The sequence below is a fragment of the Micromys minutus genome (assembly GCF_963924665.1).
Source record: "Micromys minutus genome assembly, chromosome: 11".
NCBI lineage: Eukaryota > Metazoa > Chordata > Mammalia > Rodentia > Muridae > Micromys > Micromys minutus.
This window is the reverse complement of record NC_137980.1, coordinates 54,849,181-54,865,436: the sequence shown is the minus strand read 5'-3', so window position 1 is coordinate 54,865,436 and position 16,256 is coordinate 54,849,181. Positions and strand designations below refer to the sequence as shown.

Genomic DNA, 16,256 nt, shown 5'->3' with positions numbered 1-16,256 from the left:
CACCTGACGTTCTCAGTCTTCCCGGATCTCATCAGACATCCTACTCCCTGCTCTCTCCAGCTCCTTCTTCCCTTTAGTAGCCCCCCAGTCCTCAGTTTTCCTAGCCAGGAACAAACTTGGGAGGCACCCCAGGGCTCTGCCCTCTCAGGTGACCCCCTCTTGCCCAGGACAGTTCCTGTCTAGGCCTCAGGCCTGGAGCTGTGATTTCCCAGATTATCTGAGCACTTTCCCTCACCCCGCGACTACAGGTTTGCCTCTGCTTTGCAAGAGGACTGCCTGGAGCACCTCACCCATGGACACATCCTCTCGTCCGGCAGGGCCCCTTCCACTATTTATTTGTGTATTTATTTATTTATCTATTTATTGTTCTATTTAATCTCTCGGCTTCACCCAGGGACTGTCTGGCTTCCCCAGCTGGACTGGGAAGTCAAAGGGCAGAGTCAGCAAAGCCGCCGCTCGCTGCTTCTCCCCTTAAGGTCTGGGGAGAAGCCCATCCTTATCAGAGTATGAACTCCTTAGGAAGAGCCCTGGAGGCATGGGGGAGGTGTAGCCAGCTGATCTTCAGCTGGCAGGGGAGGGACCATCCGAAGGTCCTACTTGGGGGCAGGTCCCCGGCCTTCTGAGCCTTCCACTCCTATCCCAGGGAGCCCTTCTGGAGCCTCTCCCTTTGTTTCTTATTTATTCCTTTTTTCAGAGGGACCCCAGGTTCCAGGGACCGACTGAGCCCCGGACCCCGCTGGGGCCTCTGGCCTGCTCCCGGGAGGAGTGCTCTCTCCCGGCCACGACTATGCAACTCTCCCGGGCAGAGGGGCCGGGACTGCCAGCCAGGCGCCTATTGGCCACCACTACCTCCTCCACCGCGCTTTTGCATGCCCGGGCGAGGACCGAAGCACACACCTCCGCGCGCACCGGCCCGGCCCCCTCTGCTTTAAGCACACGCCTCTTCCCACGTCCTTCTGTGTTCCCTTTGTGGACAAGAATCCTGGACACTCAGACCTCCTTCCCCTCCCCCTAGCCACAAAAGAGGGTGTTGACTGCAGGCCGCTCCAGGTTGCTCTCTAGGGCTTCGAAGGGGTGGAGTTTCATTAGGCCCCAGGCTCCTGGAGGGAGGCTGCAGAGATGGTGGGAGAGAGAGGGGTCACCGGAAGCAATTATGGAGGGCGCTGACCCTGTAAATAGGAACTTCTGACAGCAATAATTTCCCATGCATGCTAAATCTTTTGGACCCTCCCTTGCCGTACCCCCAACTCACCCCCCAACCCCTATTCCTTCCCCATCTTCAGCAGTATTACTTGTAATGCAATTCAGGGATATTAAAGGGACTTTGGCCACTCTCCGGTGCCTCCAGACCTTTGACGGGACCGTGTTTAGACCCGCCCCCTAGAGCCTATAGGTTTTCCCTCCACATACCTTGGGACCTTGGGACAGGTGGCTAAGAGTTGAACAGTGTGCTAGTGTTCCAATAGTGGAACATCTATGAGACAATCTACTTGCAACATAGTCTCCAATGGTGTCTTAGGATGACAGGCAGCCATGGCTCTCTTAGCTCCCCACCTGCAGCCTCTGGGACTGCACCCTGTCCTGGTCTGCTGTGGTATCCAGTTCAGAAACAGCTTCCACGCTATTCTCCAGTTAAACCTCTATGAAGCAGAAGGCAGTTAATGCAGGGAATTGGCTGCTGGAAAGATCTTCGGGAAAAGATAGAGTCCTCACCCGTTCCTTCCAGTTAAGAGGTGATGGTCAGGAACGCACACTGAGGTCAGAGGAGGCAAATCTCTTGTGAGTTCAAGCCAGTCTAGCCTGCTCTACACAGTAAGCTCAAGGCAACCTCGTGCTACTTAGTGAGATTTTTGCCAAAAGCAGCAGCACAGGTATGTCTAGGGGCCAGGAGGCCACAGCCGCTGTCTTGATTGATAGCTCATCTCTGCTCTGCTGGTCCCTGGCGCTGTAACATTGCCACAGAGCTCAGCCCCTCCAAGGTCATCTTGACAGCAACAAGAGTCAAAGGTAATAAAGGGCCCTGTCCCCCTTCTGCCAGCCAGATCCCTGGCATGTGTGTTCCACTGGCAGAATTTAATTTATGGTCAGCATTCTTGCTTCCAGGAAGTCTGAGAGAAGTGATTTTGACGTCTCAACCCCACACTAGAGAAAACACCCTAAGGGCGGTGGCAGAGTATGATGGTGCTCCTCTATAGTGGTCCAGCACCAACCCCATCCTTTCCTCCTTAATTACCAGCTTAAGGGATATCGTGATTGAATGTGGCATCATCACCCCAGAGGTTAAGGGATGGATACACAAACCATTTCTGGCCAATGACATGTAATGAGAAGGCACTGGAAGCTTGTGGGGGTACGTCACTGCCTCCCCCATCCTAAGAGAAATAGCTCACAGATGCAAAAAAAATCATGCATGAGCGTGAAGGGAACCAGCATTTTCATGAAGTTCATACCGCAAGAGGCAAAGCAGGGACAGAAAAGGCCTCTCTGTCATTGAGGACAATGGAAATCGACAAAAAAAAAACAGTCTGAAATTTCATGGTTGGTGTAGTGCTTTGGTTAAACATGTCTCTTTACCCACAGGCGAGGGCCCCTGACTAGCACATGGACACGGTCTGCTTGCCACCATGCCCCAGAGGCCTCAGGACCGTGGTTCTCTGTCATCTGGCCGCCTCTCCGTAGTTTTGCTGGCACACCTAGTCCAGGTCCTGTTCCCATAGTCCTTCACCCCGTGGTTTCATTTCCATCCACGTACAGATAGATGGCCCCTGGCTTATTGTTTTAATTCTCAGCTCCTGTCTGAATCACAAGTCCCTATGAGCAAGATCCTCCGCTTGCTACTCAAAGCACCAGAGACCAGCCTTTGTATAGAACCAGAGCTCAGTTCTCCCCCATAGCTTCCTGCCTCCACAAGAGGCTGTCCCACTTGCCTAGCTGCAGACACAAAGTTCAGAAGTTGATTTAGCCATGGCTCCACCTACCTACTATCCAGTTCATCACTAGCTCCTGAGCCTCCTTCCTCTACATCTTCTCAGTCTCCACCTTAGCACATAACTTAGTACATCTCCCTGGGCCATGTGACCAGCCTCTCATTGGTCTCCTGAGCTTCCTTAACTCAGCCACCATGGAAATCTTTCCCAAAGTGCAGGTGTCCTATCTGCCTGTCTTTGTTTGGGCAAATAAACTAGGCACCTATGAATTTCTCAAGACGGGCATGGTAGCTGATGTTACTAATACCAACACGTGGAAGGCCAAGGTAGGACTGTCTGAAGTTCAAGGCCAGCCTGAACCAAGGCAGCCCAAGGAATGACAGTGGGCCTGGAAGCCTAGTGCAGCTGTGTGGAGAAGGTAAGACAGATCTCAGGGGCTCACTTCTTAGCCCATTTAGCCAAAATGGTTGCAAGTTCAGTGACAGACTCTGTCTCAAAGCAAAGGTAGAGAAGAATAAAGGAGATACTCAAATCAGGCCTCCGGCCTCCACACATGCATTCAGCTGCTCCACACAACTGCTCACATACAATTTTGGAGGTCTAGAAGTCCTAGATTGAAGTTCCAGAAAATTCCGTGTCTAGCGTGGCTCTGTTTCCTGCTGCACAGATGGCCATCCTCTGCCTTAGCCACATGGTGCAGGCACAGCAGAGGTTTCCAGGAACTTCATGTGTGTGCACAGAATTGTATGGGCATATGCTAAAGTGTTAAGGATGGAGCCCAGGGCCTCAAGCATGTTTGTCTTGCCAATAAACTCCTCCCTCAGCTCCCAGGGATCTTTTACTAGGGCACTAATCCTATTGGTGAGGGATCTTTTCTCATAATCTAATTCTTTCCTACTGGTATCACCTCCTAAAACTGTGTGTCTGGGGTTAGGCTTTGAACAAATGAATTTGGGAGGGGCAAAAAAAATGATCCCTCTGGGGACAGCATTCTGCCTCTCAGTGGCCATCCTTCTCACTACAGAGAGCCCAGCCTGCTGTAGAACACATAGTCCTCTTGTCTCGGCCTCCCCTGTGCTGGGATTACAGGCATACGCTGCCACATCAGGCTCATATAGTCTTACACGTGACTTCTATCTCAACAGTAGCCAAAGTTTCAGCTCCTTCACAATCCGAATCTCACCTTTGCATAATCTAACTTAGATGCTGGCAAAACTCCAGAAGCAATTCATCCAAGGACAGCTCCTCCAGCCGTGAGCCTGTGGGATCCAGCAAGTCACATGCTTCCAAAGTACAGTGGTGGGCAAGACACAGGCAAGATCTCTCCAGTCCAAAAGGGAGACAGGGGAGAAGGGAAGGTTAAGTCCCTCGTGATACACAGAACAAGGCAAACTTTAAGGCCCGAAAACTCACGATTGTTCCTTTTTAGGGCAACACTGATCTAAAGGGTGGCCTTTCAGTCCCACCCTATGGACACACAGGGAAGCAATCCTGTTTCCACCAGGGTCTTAGGCATCCTAGTCCACAACAGACAAGGGAGTATTCTCTATCTCTGAGCAAAGACACATCCATGATGAACTTGAAGTTGCTTGCCTTCTGAATTACTCCTCCCATGTCCTGAAGATGAGCTTGTGGTTCCAGCTAAACCACTCAGGTACAGTCCTGGGATGCTAAAGCCTTTCATTCCTTTTCATCTGGACCAATCCGAATGCCTTTTGATGTCCACATTCTACCAGCCTTTATGTCCAGGGCTCCTGTATAGCATCCTCTCTCTGAGCCCTCATCAAAATTCCCGGTGGGGGTATCTCCAAGCCCTTGCCTCTCCTGTTACTAAGTTCAAAGCCACTTCCACAATCTTAGCTTTTTGAGTATTGAGTATTGCTTCTCTTCTCCTCTACTACAACAGACTGCTTACAAATGGCTGGAAGTTGGTTTTTGGTTTTTTTTCCCTCAAAGTTTCAGAAGACAGAAAGTGCTAAACAGAAGAGCCATCTTGGGGCCTACTTACTTGTTTATAGATAGCAGTTTTTTCTGCTGTCTCATCCCCCAGTAGAAGGAGTGAAGCAACACCCCAAATTCTCTCTAATGGTGCATTAGTTCGGCTTCTCGGCCCTCTACCCTCATGACCCACTTACCTCCCCAAGGTTCATCTGATACCATCGTATGGAGGGCCAGGATTTGGAAGATCTTTGTTTGGTTGGGTATTTTTGGTTTGTTTGTTTGTTTGTTGAGTTTCTCATGTAGCCCAGACTAGCCTCAAACTTCATATGCAGTCAAGGGTAGCCTTGAAATCCCAACCCTCTTGCTTCCACCCATTAAGCGCTAAGACTTCATCACAGCCAGTGAGGGCCAGCAGGCCCCCTGGAGGTGGGCTAATGTAAGGTGCCCTGCTCTTGGTCTAAAGCTTCTAAAACAGCAATAAAACCCGAGGTTTGCAGCTGTGCCATGTATCTGCCAAGCAGATCAGGAGAGCTCAGGAGCTGAAAGCCACTGCTGGGCTACACCCATCAACACTTTACTTTCACCAGGATTGGTGGGTTATTCAGTCATCCACTGCCATTCCCTTCTAGATCAAAGCTCCCTAAAATGGATGGACAGTGTCTTTTTGCACATCATCAAACCCTTTGTGTCTAGCACAGCGACTAGACGAGAGCTGGTTTTGAATGGACTCCACACATACAAGGCATTCATGATTAATGACAATGGCTCCTGCTTTTAAAAGTAGCTGACATTTTTTTTTCAAATGTAAGCATCAATCAAATGTCCCCTCTCTCCTCTCTATGCCATGAGATCTGCAACTTAGAAGTTGTAACACAGACTGCCAGCTACTTACTGATATCTATTTGCTCCCTGCTTAGTAGTAAGAGAACGCCCGTTGAAGTCAGCCATTTTGAAAAAAGACTACATATCCCAGCTGCCCTGGCAGTCAGAGTGACCGACCAAGTTGTGGACACCCAAGGGAAGGTATTGCATGGAACTTCTGAAACAGCATCCAAATCAGAGAGAACCACATCCTTTACTTTAACAATTTGCACCTCCTCCCAGGCTCAACCTCACATGAGATGGCTGGCACTTCAGCAGCAAGACTAAACCAAGAAGTGTCCTAGACAACTAAAAAACTTCACTTTAAAACGGAGAGGCAGAGCTGGGTATAGTGGCATACGCTTATAATCCCAGCGGAGATAGGAAGTCATACAAGTCCAAGGCCAGCTTGGCTATACAGCACATTCTAGATGAGCAAGGGCTATATAGTTAGACCTTGTTTCAAAAACAAACAATAAAACAAATTGGCAGAACAAAGAGGCCTGTGCCCACTTAGTGACAAGGAGCAGCCATCACAGCCCTAGACTTCCGACTTCCAGATGATGATAACTCCTCCTTTCTTCTTCCTTCTCCTTCCTTCTCCTCTTCCTTTAGAGAAGACACTGATCTCCAATTTATGTCTCCTTTAAAAAATTATTTATTGTATGTATATGAGTATAGTGTCACTGTCTTCAGACACACCAGAAGAGGGCATCAGATCCCATTACAGATGGTTGTGAGCCACCATGTGGTTGCTGGGAACTGAACTCAGAACCTCTGGAAGAGCAGTCAGTGCTCTTACCTACTGAGCCACCTCTCCAGCCCCTCAGTTCTCTTTTATAAGAAGCCAAATGTCATCATTGTTGACCACTGTGTTCTTGCCATAGAGAATTAATGCCTCCACTGAGTGAGGACGAGAAGCTCGGCCTCTCCCATGGTCAAGGTAGTGACCATATACCCCTGGGTTCATTACAGAGATCCACACCAACTCTGCCACTTGCTAACAAGAGTCCAGACTAAACCAGTGCATTCCTGTAATCCCTCCACTCAGGAGGCTGAGGCAGGAGGTTCTCAATAATGAAACCTGTTAGTGAGACCTTGTTTTGAGAACCAAATAGAGAATCTGGGCTAAAATGTGGCTACAAGGAGACCGGAGTAGAAATGCAAACCTGGACAGATCTTCAGACAAGTTATTAACCTAAAATGCAACCAGCCAGTACTTACTGAGTACTAATAAGATGTTGGAGGATATCTAAAAATAGTACCTTAACTCCCAGTAATCCCACAGGTTGACACTATGATGTCCATTTTGCAGATTAGGAAACTGAGGCACAAATAATGGCTGCCCACAGACCATATATCTCATATTGTATAACTTTAAGCCAGGTGGGGTATAAAAGATAGGTTATGGCAGTGTCACTGGCAAAGGCTGGGGCCCTAGGCTCCTTGCAAGCTGCCTATGTGGGGGCCCAGGAGGCAGAGTGGGCAGCAGGAAGAATATGTCAGGGGTATATTTGTGAGAACCCCTGCTTGAGGTAACAGGCCAGTTACCACTGAGCTCTGAGAGCAGTCCAGAAAGGACCAAACAATCTACAGCATTGCCAACCTGTGCTGGTGGAAGACTGGCATGTTCTGTTCCCATGGTAAACACGATACTGCTGGTATATGCTGTGTGTGGGCGGAGATCAACGTGGGAGCTCAGGGCACCTGGGTTCAGAGCTGGCAGTGAGTCAGCTGCTGCAGAACATTCTGGCACAATTGCAGCTAAAATCAGAGGGACAGGGCACCGACACCCAGTCCCCTGCCGCATCCTCCTCTTGTCAAAATCATTCTCTTACCCACAAGCGTCATACTCAGCCAGTATCCGCCCACCCTCTTAACCCACCTACAGGTGACTCAGAGGCGGCTGTACCCTAGGAGGGTGGCTGATTGTCCTCTCTAAATCCACCACAGCCATCCCCACTGGGGACAGACTCCAGGCTTAAACAGCTCAGTACACGGCTTGTCCCTGGAGAATGCCAGTCATCCTGTGTGACTCAAGCTAGCCCAATCAGACTGACTAGAGAACGCATTTTATGTAACCACTGGTGTTGAGTCGCTTTCTCTCTCTTGGATGTGAACAAAGGTGGTGCCCCAGTTCACACTGGTAGCTATGTTGAGACTGTGAGAAGCAGTCAAAGTTCAAGGCTGCCTCTGCACCCCACAAAACGCTCTCCAGGTACCGAAGATTGAGATAAAACAATCTCAATGTAAAACTTCTGTGTAAAACAAAACAGGAACCAAGAGGCTGGCAGGACATGGAGAGCCCTGCTGTCCAAGCTGGAGAAATGGCCAAGCAGGTTGGGGAGGGGCTTCAAGCTGACCTCATAATCTTCTCATCTTCCAAGCACTTAGGGGAAGCTACCTGTACATCCAAATGCTTCATAAATAACATCCTCTGTATCCATCCACCAGCTGAGAGGGGAGCAGAAGGAATCAGGGAACTACAACCCCTAATACAAGCCACTGGCAACCTAATAAACACACAGTTCACATCCCCAGGGGGATTAGAGTTTATTCTGGAGCACTTAGGTCCCCCCAAATTCCATGTCCCAACACGGTAACAGTTTCATGAAGAATTAGCAGAACAAAGAAAGTACAGGAATCAACACATTAAAAATACATTCATCAAGGGACTGGAGATGGCTTAGCAGTTGGGAGCACTGGCTGCTCTTCCAGAGGACCCAGGTTCAATTCCTGGCACCCACAAGAGGCTCACAACCCTCTGTAACTCCAGTCCCTAGAGATGATGCTTTCTTCTAGCCTCCACAGACACTAGTCATGCATGTACCACACAGGCACCCACATAAAATAAATACACACATTTTTAAAAGCTAGCCAATGGCTTAAAAAAATGTGCGTCGATGGGAATGCCAGGTAAGTGGGTTACATCAGCACAGCCAGGGACCTCTCAGGTCACCGGAGGCAGAGAGCTGTATGCTTCTGGGCCTTAAAATGCTTCTTCTATTCAAGAGCAGAATAACCAGGAAAAGTTAAGCTCAGTACCTATAGCCACCCTTGCTCAGGAAAGAACAGGTCTCCATCCCAAAAGGGATACAGGACGGCTGTTCTGAGTCTCCAGCAGGAACATGCCATGCTACTGGAGTTGGCCATCTCCTGATGCCCTTCATTAGTTTCTCCTTCCCATAGCACCTACAAGGGTCACCTCCTTCTGCAGCTCTGTCCTAACGAAGTTTACAACAGGTCCCAATCCCCAGGTTCTTTTAGAACCTTATTGTTCCTTCCCCTTGGGCCCGGGAAGGCTTGCATTTTAAGAGTCTGAAGAACGCTGAAGGAAGACCCCAGACTCAGATAGTATGCAGAAACAGCCAGCATTCAGGATCGACTATTCCTTTAAAAAATGGGAAGACTCTCTGGAAGAATTAGGTAATCTAAAATTTCATTGGTGGGAGCTGGGGTGGGGGATCACGGTGGTGGGTGGTCTGCATTCTTATTGGTGGGAGCTGTGGGGGAAACACAGTGGTCGATGGTCTGCATTCTTATTTCAGGAGCGTTCTACCAAGTAATGAAAGGACTGCCCCGAGCACATGGCCCATTCTGAGCTCTTTCCCCATTTTTGTGGTTATTCCAGGCTGTTCTTTGGGAGGGAGTTTTACGGTCTTGTTCTGGATTTTATGGTCTGTTCCTAGAGCTGGTGTCTTATGACTTAGTTTCTGGGCCTTACGGTCTATTCCTGAAGCTGGTGCCTCACAGCCCTTTCCTTGAATGCAGGTCTGGTTCTTCAAATGGAGACAAATGGGGCTTATTTGCCCTTTCAGCATCAGCTTCTCGGATGGAATGTTACAGAGACAATGCTGTACAGGATCCAGGTTGACTTGAACGTGGCCCAGCCTCTCTAGGGACACTCATTGTTGGAAACCACCAGTCATGCTCAGAGTAAGCACAAGTCACAGGAGAGGGGGTGCACAGTTGTTCATACGGGATATTGCTGTGTGGTCAGGTGGCCTGACTTTCAGCGGTTTTATAAAAATTATCGTTTTATTTTCTTTCCCTGGAATGGACCTACTTTGGGGAGAACCTTCAGTAACCACAACTACTTCTATATCCTGAATATGTTTTGAGGATTTGTGACCCGTAGAACTTCAGGGCAGAACTGTACAGAATTAGTGCAACTCAAGCCACTGTGAGTTCCTGTCGCTGAACTGGGATCCAGAGCAATCCATGGAGCGGTGATGCCTGGATCTGGGCCTCGGCTCACCTACTCATTAGCTCCATACCGTGTGGGGGGGGGCACGGGATGGGGGTGGGGAGAGGTCATAACTTTTCTGTGCCTCAGTTTCCTTCAGTGTAATATGGAATTGGAATCGTGCTCTGCTAACAGAGTAGATCATCACACTTTTTTTTTTTTTTAAGTACGGAATAGTTTATTTAGGTCATGGGGTAGTTAAGAGGGTAGTAGAGGCAGAGAGAGAGAAGAGAGGAATAGAGAGTAGAGAAGTGGAGGCCTGCCATGAGCACGTGGAGAGAGGGGGTGGGAAGGGAAGGGAAGAGGAGGGGTAAGAGAAAGGGAGGCCAGGGAGCAAGAGAGAAAGCAAGAGCAGATCACCACACTTGCTTTACTGCGTGGAGGCCTCTGTTCCCAGCTCCCACTGAGAGCCGACTCATCTTCGCAGGGCAGTTCTGACTGCCCGCGTCCTCGCCTCTGAGGGCCTGAGTCACCACGCCGTGCGTCACCCGCGCCTCTGCTCCGTGACCTGCAAACTCACCCTGAGTCAGCGGCCAGGCGCGTCCATTAAGCGCGTCTCGAGGGGGCGACGGAGCGCCGCAGTGGGCAGCGGCAGTTAGGTCAGCGTGGGACACGGGGTCGAGCGGCGCGGAGGCCACTATGATCACGGCGTGGGCCGAGCCACTCGATTGGGGCAAGCGCAGAACCGTCGTCCCCCGCGACCGTGCGATGGTACAGCCCGGCCGGGTAAAGAGGCCGGGCGGCCCTGGCGGCCAAGGAAGCGATATGGGGCTACGCGCGGGAGGAGCGCTCCGGAGTGCGGGTGCGGGGCCCGGGGCGGTCGAGGGACAGGGACCCGGTGGCGCGCAGGGCGGCAGCATCCACTCGGGCTGCATCGCCACGGTGCACAACGTGCCGATCTCCGTGCTCATCCGGCCGCTGCCATCCGTGCTGGACCCCGCCAAGGTGCAGAGCCTCGTGGATACGATACAGGTGAGTCCGCGGAGCCTGCCGGCCCGCGCGAGGAAGAAAGAGCGCGCGAGTCCGGGTTCTTGATCTGTGGGAGCTCAGCTTCATCTGTGTGACCTTGGCCGACTGGCTGAATCTCCGTGGGCCTCGGGTTCCTCGCTTGGACTTGGCCATAAACTAATGATCCGTGACGCACGTACTCAAAAGTGCTGCGGTCACCCCGGAGCTGATTTTTGCCTGTCGGAGCACCTCTGTAGTAGCTGCTGTTCCTTCTTTACAGAGGAGAAACAGAGGCACAGGAAGTTTTGGCGTGTTTTGTTTTGAGTTTTGTTTTTGTTTTTAAGCAACTTTCCCTATGTCAAGTGCTTACAAGACAGTACAATGAGACTTTACACCCAGGCAACCTGAATATCCCGATGACTCCTCTGGCCTTGGCAGTCTTGGCAATCTTCTGGGTGTGTCGTGTCTATTGGGAGGATCTTGTCCAACCAGGAAGTAGGAAAGGACAATGTCAGTCTATCGTGGAAGGAGGGTCCCCTCAGTAATTAGGGGTTAGAGTTTGTCAAGTTAGGCCAACATGGCTTCCTATCCCTTGTTCCAGATTCTTGAGCAGTGAGCCCCGAGACTCCTAAGCCTGCAGGATGTTTTAGTCCTGAAATTTGCACCCCTGTTTTCCTGTGTGAACTTCATAAGAGCAGGGACTTTGCCATCTTGGCAGTGGCCTTCAAGCGGACTGTGGGAAGGGGATTTAGCCCAGAATACTCTCTCAGCACCAGTGAGCCTTTGGGGAGATTTTCTCTACCCCAGGAAGTGCTCCCATCCCTCCGTTTTGGTCTTTATTTCAGCTTTTGTATGCATGTGATGCTAGGAATTGTGCTCTCCTGAGTGCATGGTTGCCGTGTTCAGCAGGAGCCCCACCATTGTGCCGCATCCCCAGCTTTTTATTCCTTTGCTGTTTCTAATTCCGTAATCACTGTCTTGATGCCAGTGTCTCCCCTGCCCACCCAATCTGACCTCACAGACACCTGGGTGCTCCCAGCATAGCTGGGATCCCCATACATCTTAACGACCAGTTTAGACACCTCTTTTCTATGCTGGTCACAGACTCTGGAGACAAGGACCCATCTTCCTAGGCCACCCAAATATGTTGCCACAAACAAGACTGCTTGAAACAAGACACAAGCTGTGTTGTCTTTCGGTTTTTAAGACAGGGTGTGTCTCAATATAGCCAAGCTGCCTTGAAACTCAACATCTTTCTGTTTCAGTCTCCTGAGGGCTGGGATTACAGGTGGACACCACCAGGCCCAGCTCAAAGTCTTTGTTGAGCTAAAATAAGAAACCAGCAGGACTGTTCTCTTGAGGCAGGAAGGGAAAATGCACCTTCCTTAGTTACTTTTCCTTTTGTGTGACTAAACACCCTGACAAATGCAGCTTAAGGGTAAAAGTCTTCTTCTGATTGACAGTTCATCACGTCACAGAACTCCTGATGGCAGGAGCTTGAGGCCATTGGTCATGTATCTCCAATCAGAATGATGAAAAACCACTTATACACCGCTCGCTTTCTTCTCTCTATACAGTTCAGGATTCTAGCCTAAGCAATGATGCCACCTACGGTGGGCAGATCTTCTCAGCTCAATTCTCCTAACCAAGATAATCCCCCACAGGCATGTCCAGAGAGGCCCACCTCCAAAGCCATTCTGGATTTCATCAGATTGACAATTGAACCCCTTAGCTGAGGGCCTCTCTCTCATCTTCGAAGCAGCAGCAGCTGGTGGAGTCCTTCCACCAGGTCACTGTGACTTCCGCTATATAAGGTGGGTTTCCTAGTCCTAAGATTAGGAAGTGGGCATCATGGGTTACCATTCTTGAGCCCACCCACTGCCAAGCCTTCAACACAAGGCCTGCCAAGTGCAGCTACCTAGGCCACTCCTCCCACGCATCACCTCCCTGACTTCCACCAATACCCTGCTGGTTGAATGTAGGAGGCCCTGCACAACACGTTTCCCTCACTGCCCTGCAAAGGAGCCACAGTTAAGGCATTTGGGCTTGTAATCTAAACTAGTCCGTGTCTGTAGCTTCCCAAGTGGTTCTGTGCCTCTTGTCACTTCAGAGAGACTGTGGGTCTTCTTCCTGGCTTGTCACCTGTGCCTTCACAGCATTGTCACTTCTTCCTTCAAGCTGCTCCTGGACTGAAACCTTGTCAGGGGTGAGACTGTCCTTAACCTCCTGGCTGTGCTGTGGTTCCCCCAACTGTGGGCAAATGGGCACAGGATGCATCATTCACACAGATATAGATAGATACTCCACAAGTGTCCTTTGGGGGGATCCCCTCACTGCTATTTCTCTGCCAGAAATACTCTTGGGGCTGATTTTCAAGCTGCCAGGTACCACCCCTAGGTGGCTGAGAGCCTGTCGCTCCTGCCAGCACGAGCCCTCTGTAGGAACTCCACTTGGTGTAACAAAACATGTTGCCAGTTCTCAGGCACGGTACCATGCTCACCCTGTGACCCTTCTCTCTAGGAGGACCCTGACCGTGTACCCCCCATCGACGTCCTCTGGATCAAAGGGGCCCAAGGTGGTGACTACTACTACTCCTTTGGGGGCTGCCACCGCTATGCAGCCTACCAGCAGCTACAGAGAGAGACCATTCCTGCCAAGCTCGTGAGGTCCACCCTTTCAGACCTGAGGATGTACCTGGGCGCATCCACGCCAGACTTGCAGTAGCAACCTCCTGATACCCCTACCCCCTCCGCACCAGCACCGCTTCCCGGTGCTCAGATGACACGTGCAGCCCCCAGCGGGCAGAAGTTGTAGAAGGGATATGTTCCTTTTATACTTCAGAGAGAGGCCCCCCTCTTAGTGCCGCTGCACTAGAACCCAGACTAGCTCCCAGGAATGAGGGGGTTCAGTTCTTCTGTCTATGAAAAGATATCATGGCCTTGACCCTGAAGGAGTGCCAAGAGGAGGAAGTATGAAAGAGGATGGACTTGGAGACAAGGGCTCTAATCTTTATGATATCCTTATGATATAGTACGTGAACTGGGTACCAGGAAGTGAAGGGACACCTATGCTTGTTATCCCCACAGCCTGGATCCTGGAACAGGTGGCTAACACAGTGTTGAGTCGATACTCGGTGAAGGCAGCCCTTCCTCTCGGGAACCTTTTGGCCTTACCCTCTTTGCCCCTTGCTTTGTAGTCACAAGATGGTTGCTGTGTTTCTAGAAATCATGTCTGTCAAGGAAGAAAACCGCTCGACCAGCTTGTGTCAGAAAGGAAGACCCCGTTCAGAGGTTCAGGATCCTGTTCTCTGCATGTTTGCACATTGTCACCTTGGCCTGAGCTAGCGACCATTGCCACTCACGGCCGTAAAGAAAGCAGACATTAGGAAATGCCCTCACAGCCGAGCATGACCACCTCGTTCATCCCCTGGGACTGGCACTATCCTGCAAAACAACTGGGATCCCATTTGCCGGAGAGGGAAATAGCTTTTGCCATGAAACAAGCCATCCCCAGACTCAACAGCTAAACCTGTGTTCATTTACCCATGGTTCTGTGGGCTAGCTAAGCTCCACTGGGGTGGCCTGGCCCTGCTCATGAGCCCACAGTCAGCTTCACTTCACTTCAGCCTGGGCTAGCTGGGCTGGGATCACCTCAGCCGTTGTAGCTAGTGTTGGCTGCACTGGCTTGGTTATCTTTGTTGCCTCTCTAGCAGGTCAGAACAGGCTTATTCTCAAGATGGCCTCAGGGTTCCAAGTAGTGTCTAAGCAGGACCTGGAGTGGTGGCTCAGCTGTTAAGAGCACCTACGTGGTGATTCAGAACACTGTCATCTCCAGGCCAGGTGACCTGACACCCTCTTCTAGCCTCTTTGGGCACAGACATACCCATGTGAGAAAAGCACCAACTGTTTGATTTTATTTTTGAGACACTGGGGTTCTCTGTGTAGCTCTGGCCGTCTTGGAACTCACTCTGTAGAACCAGGCTGGCCTGAACTCACAGAGATCCGCCTCCACTGCCTCCCGAGTGCTGGGATTAGAGGAGTACACTACTCTCTCCTCCCGGGCACATTTTTTTTAAAAGGTGACAAGGTTTCTTCAACCCCAGTATTAGGACTATGTCTCTGCTGGTCAGTTCATTCCTTAGATTTAAGGGGTACAAATGGGCCCAGCTCTCGGTGGGAGGGACTACAAAGAACATGGGGCTATCGTTTATCACCGATGAATCTTGGTGGGCAAGAGACAGAATTTCTCACTTCCACACATAAGTTTATCACACAAGCACACAGAGGGCCTTGCCATGTCAGCCTTCAAGTAAGGCTCTTCTGAAAACCTAGCAGAAGTCACGGCATGGTGTCTTCAAGAGCTGGGTACCCCACTCCAAGAATGACTCACAAGCATAATGGGGTGGGTAATGGGGCATTCAGAGGGGCTGCTGCAAACCCAGAGTCCAGGAGGCAATGGAAGCGGCAGACTGGGGTGGTACTTGCTACGCCACACAGAGACAATAGTGGCTTGTCATTTTCAAGCCTTTGTCTTCCCAGCTTTCCTACCCACCGAGTGTCCCAGAAAGTGAGATTGGAAGGGATAAAATGCATCATAATGCTGGATTGATTCTTAGGACCAAAAAGAGACTAGAGGGAGAAAGCACTTTAGCAGGCCAACCAGGACTCATATGGTCTGGATTTCAGTTACCTTCTAGTTTGGGTAATCACATCTCTGGGGTGGGCTGGATGAAGGATATATGGGAACTCCTTAGTCTCCGGCAACTTTTCTGTGAATCTAAAGTCATTCTAAAATAAAAGTTTATTCAATGAAAACCCACACACACAAGGCAATGGCAGTTTTGGTTGTGTTTGATGGGCCCTGCTGTTGGAGCTTCAGGTCTGAGACCCAGGAACATGCATTTCTAGAAAGTTCTCAGAAACAGCTTGGGTCCCCCAGAAACTTATTTTTAGATGGTTCTCAGGAGCAGCTGCTGCTCAGGGAAAACAGCCAGGACTCTAATCAGATAACATGGCTTGCTTTTTGTGTTGGGCCCTTGGACTCGTCCAGGATACTTGAGCTCTGGACCACCCTGGGGTTTTCTAAGCAGTCAGGTGGGCTCTACAGCCCTAACTTTGTGACCAGGGTCAGGAGAGCAGAAGATGTTCTTGCAAAGTGCTGGGCCAAGGTCAGGCCATGTAGCCAATTAGAAGGATGACTCCATTTAGAAACCCAACCAGCAGTTCTCAAAGGGGGGGGGGGGGGCTTTTAAGAAAGGCAGCTAGGAGCAAAGCATGGCCCATACCTGTTATCCCAGCCCTGGAGAGGCAGAGACCAGTTGACAAATTCAGGAT

At 50.4% G+C, this 16,256-nt stretch overlaps 1 protein-coding gene across 1 annotated transcript; it reads left to right on the top strand.

Moving 5' to 3' along the window:
• Positions 1 to 10,288: 10,288 nt before the first annotated feature.
• SRXN1 (sulfiredoxin 1) lies at positions 10,289 to 15,805 on the top strand. Its single transcript, XM_080925415.1, has 2 exons — positions 10,289 to 10,947; positions 13,444 to 15,805. Exons 1-2 carry the CDS (start codon positions 10,615 to 10,617, stop codon positions 13,645 to 13,647), a joined length of 537 nt encoding a protein of 178 aa, XP_080781541.1. The 5' UTR covers positions 10,289 to 10,614; the 3' UTR covers positions 13,648 to 15,805.
• Positions 15,806 to 16,256: the final 451 nt, after the last annotated feature.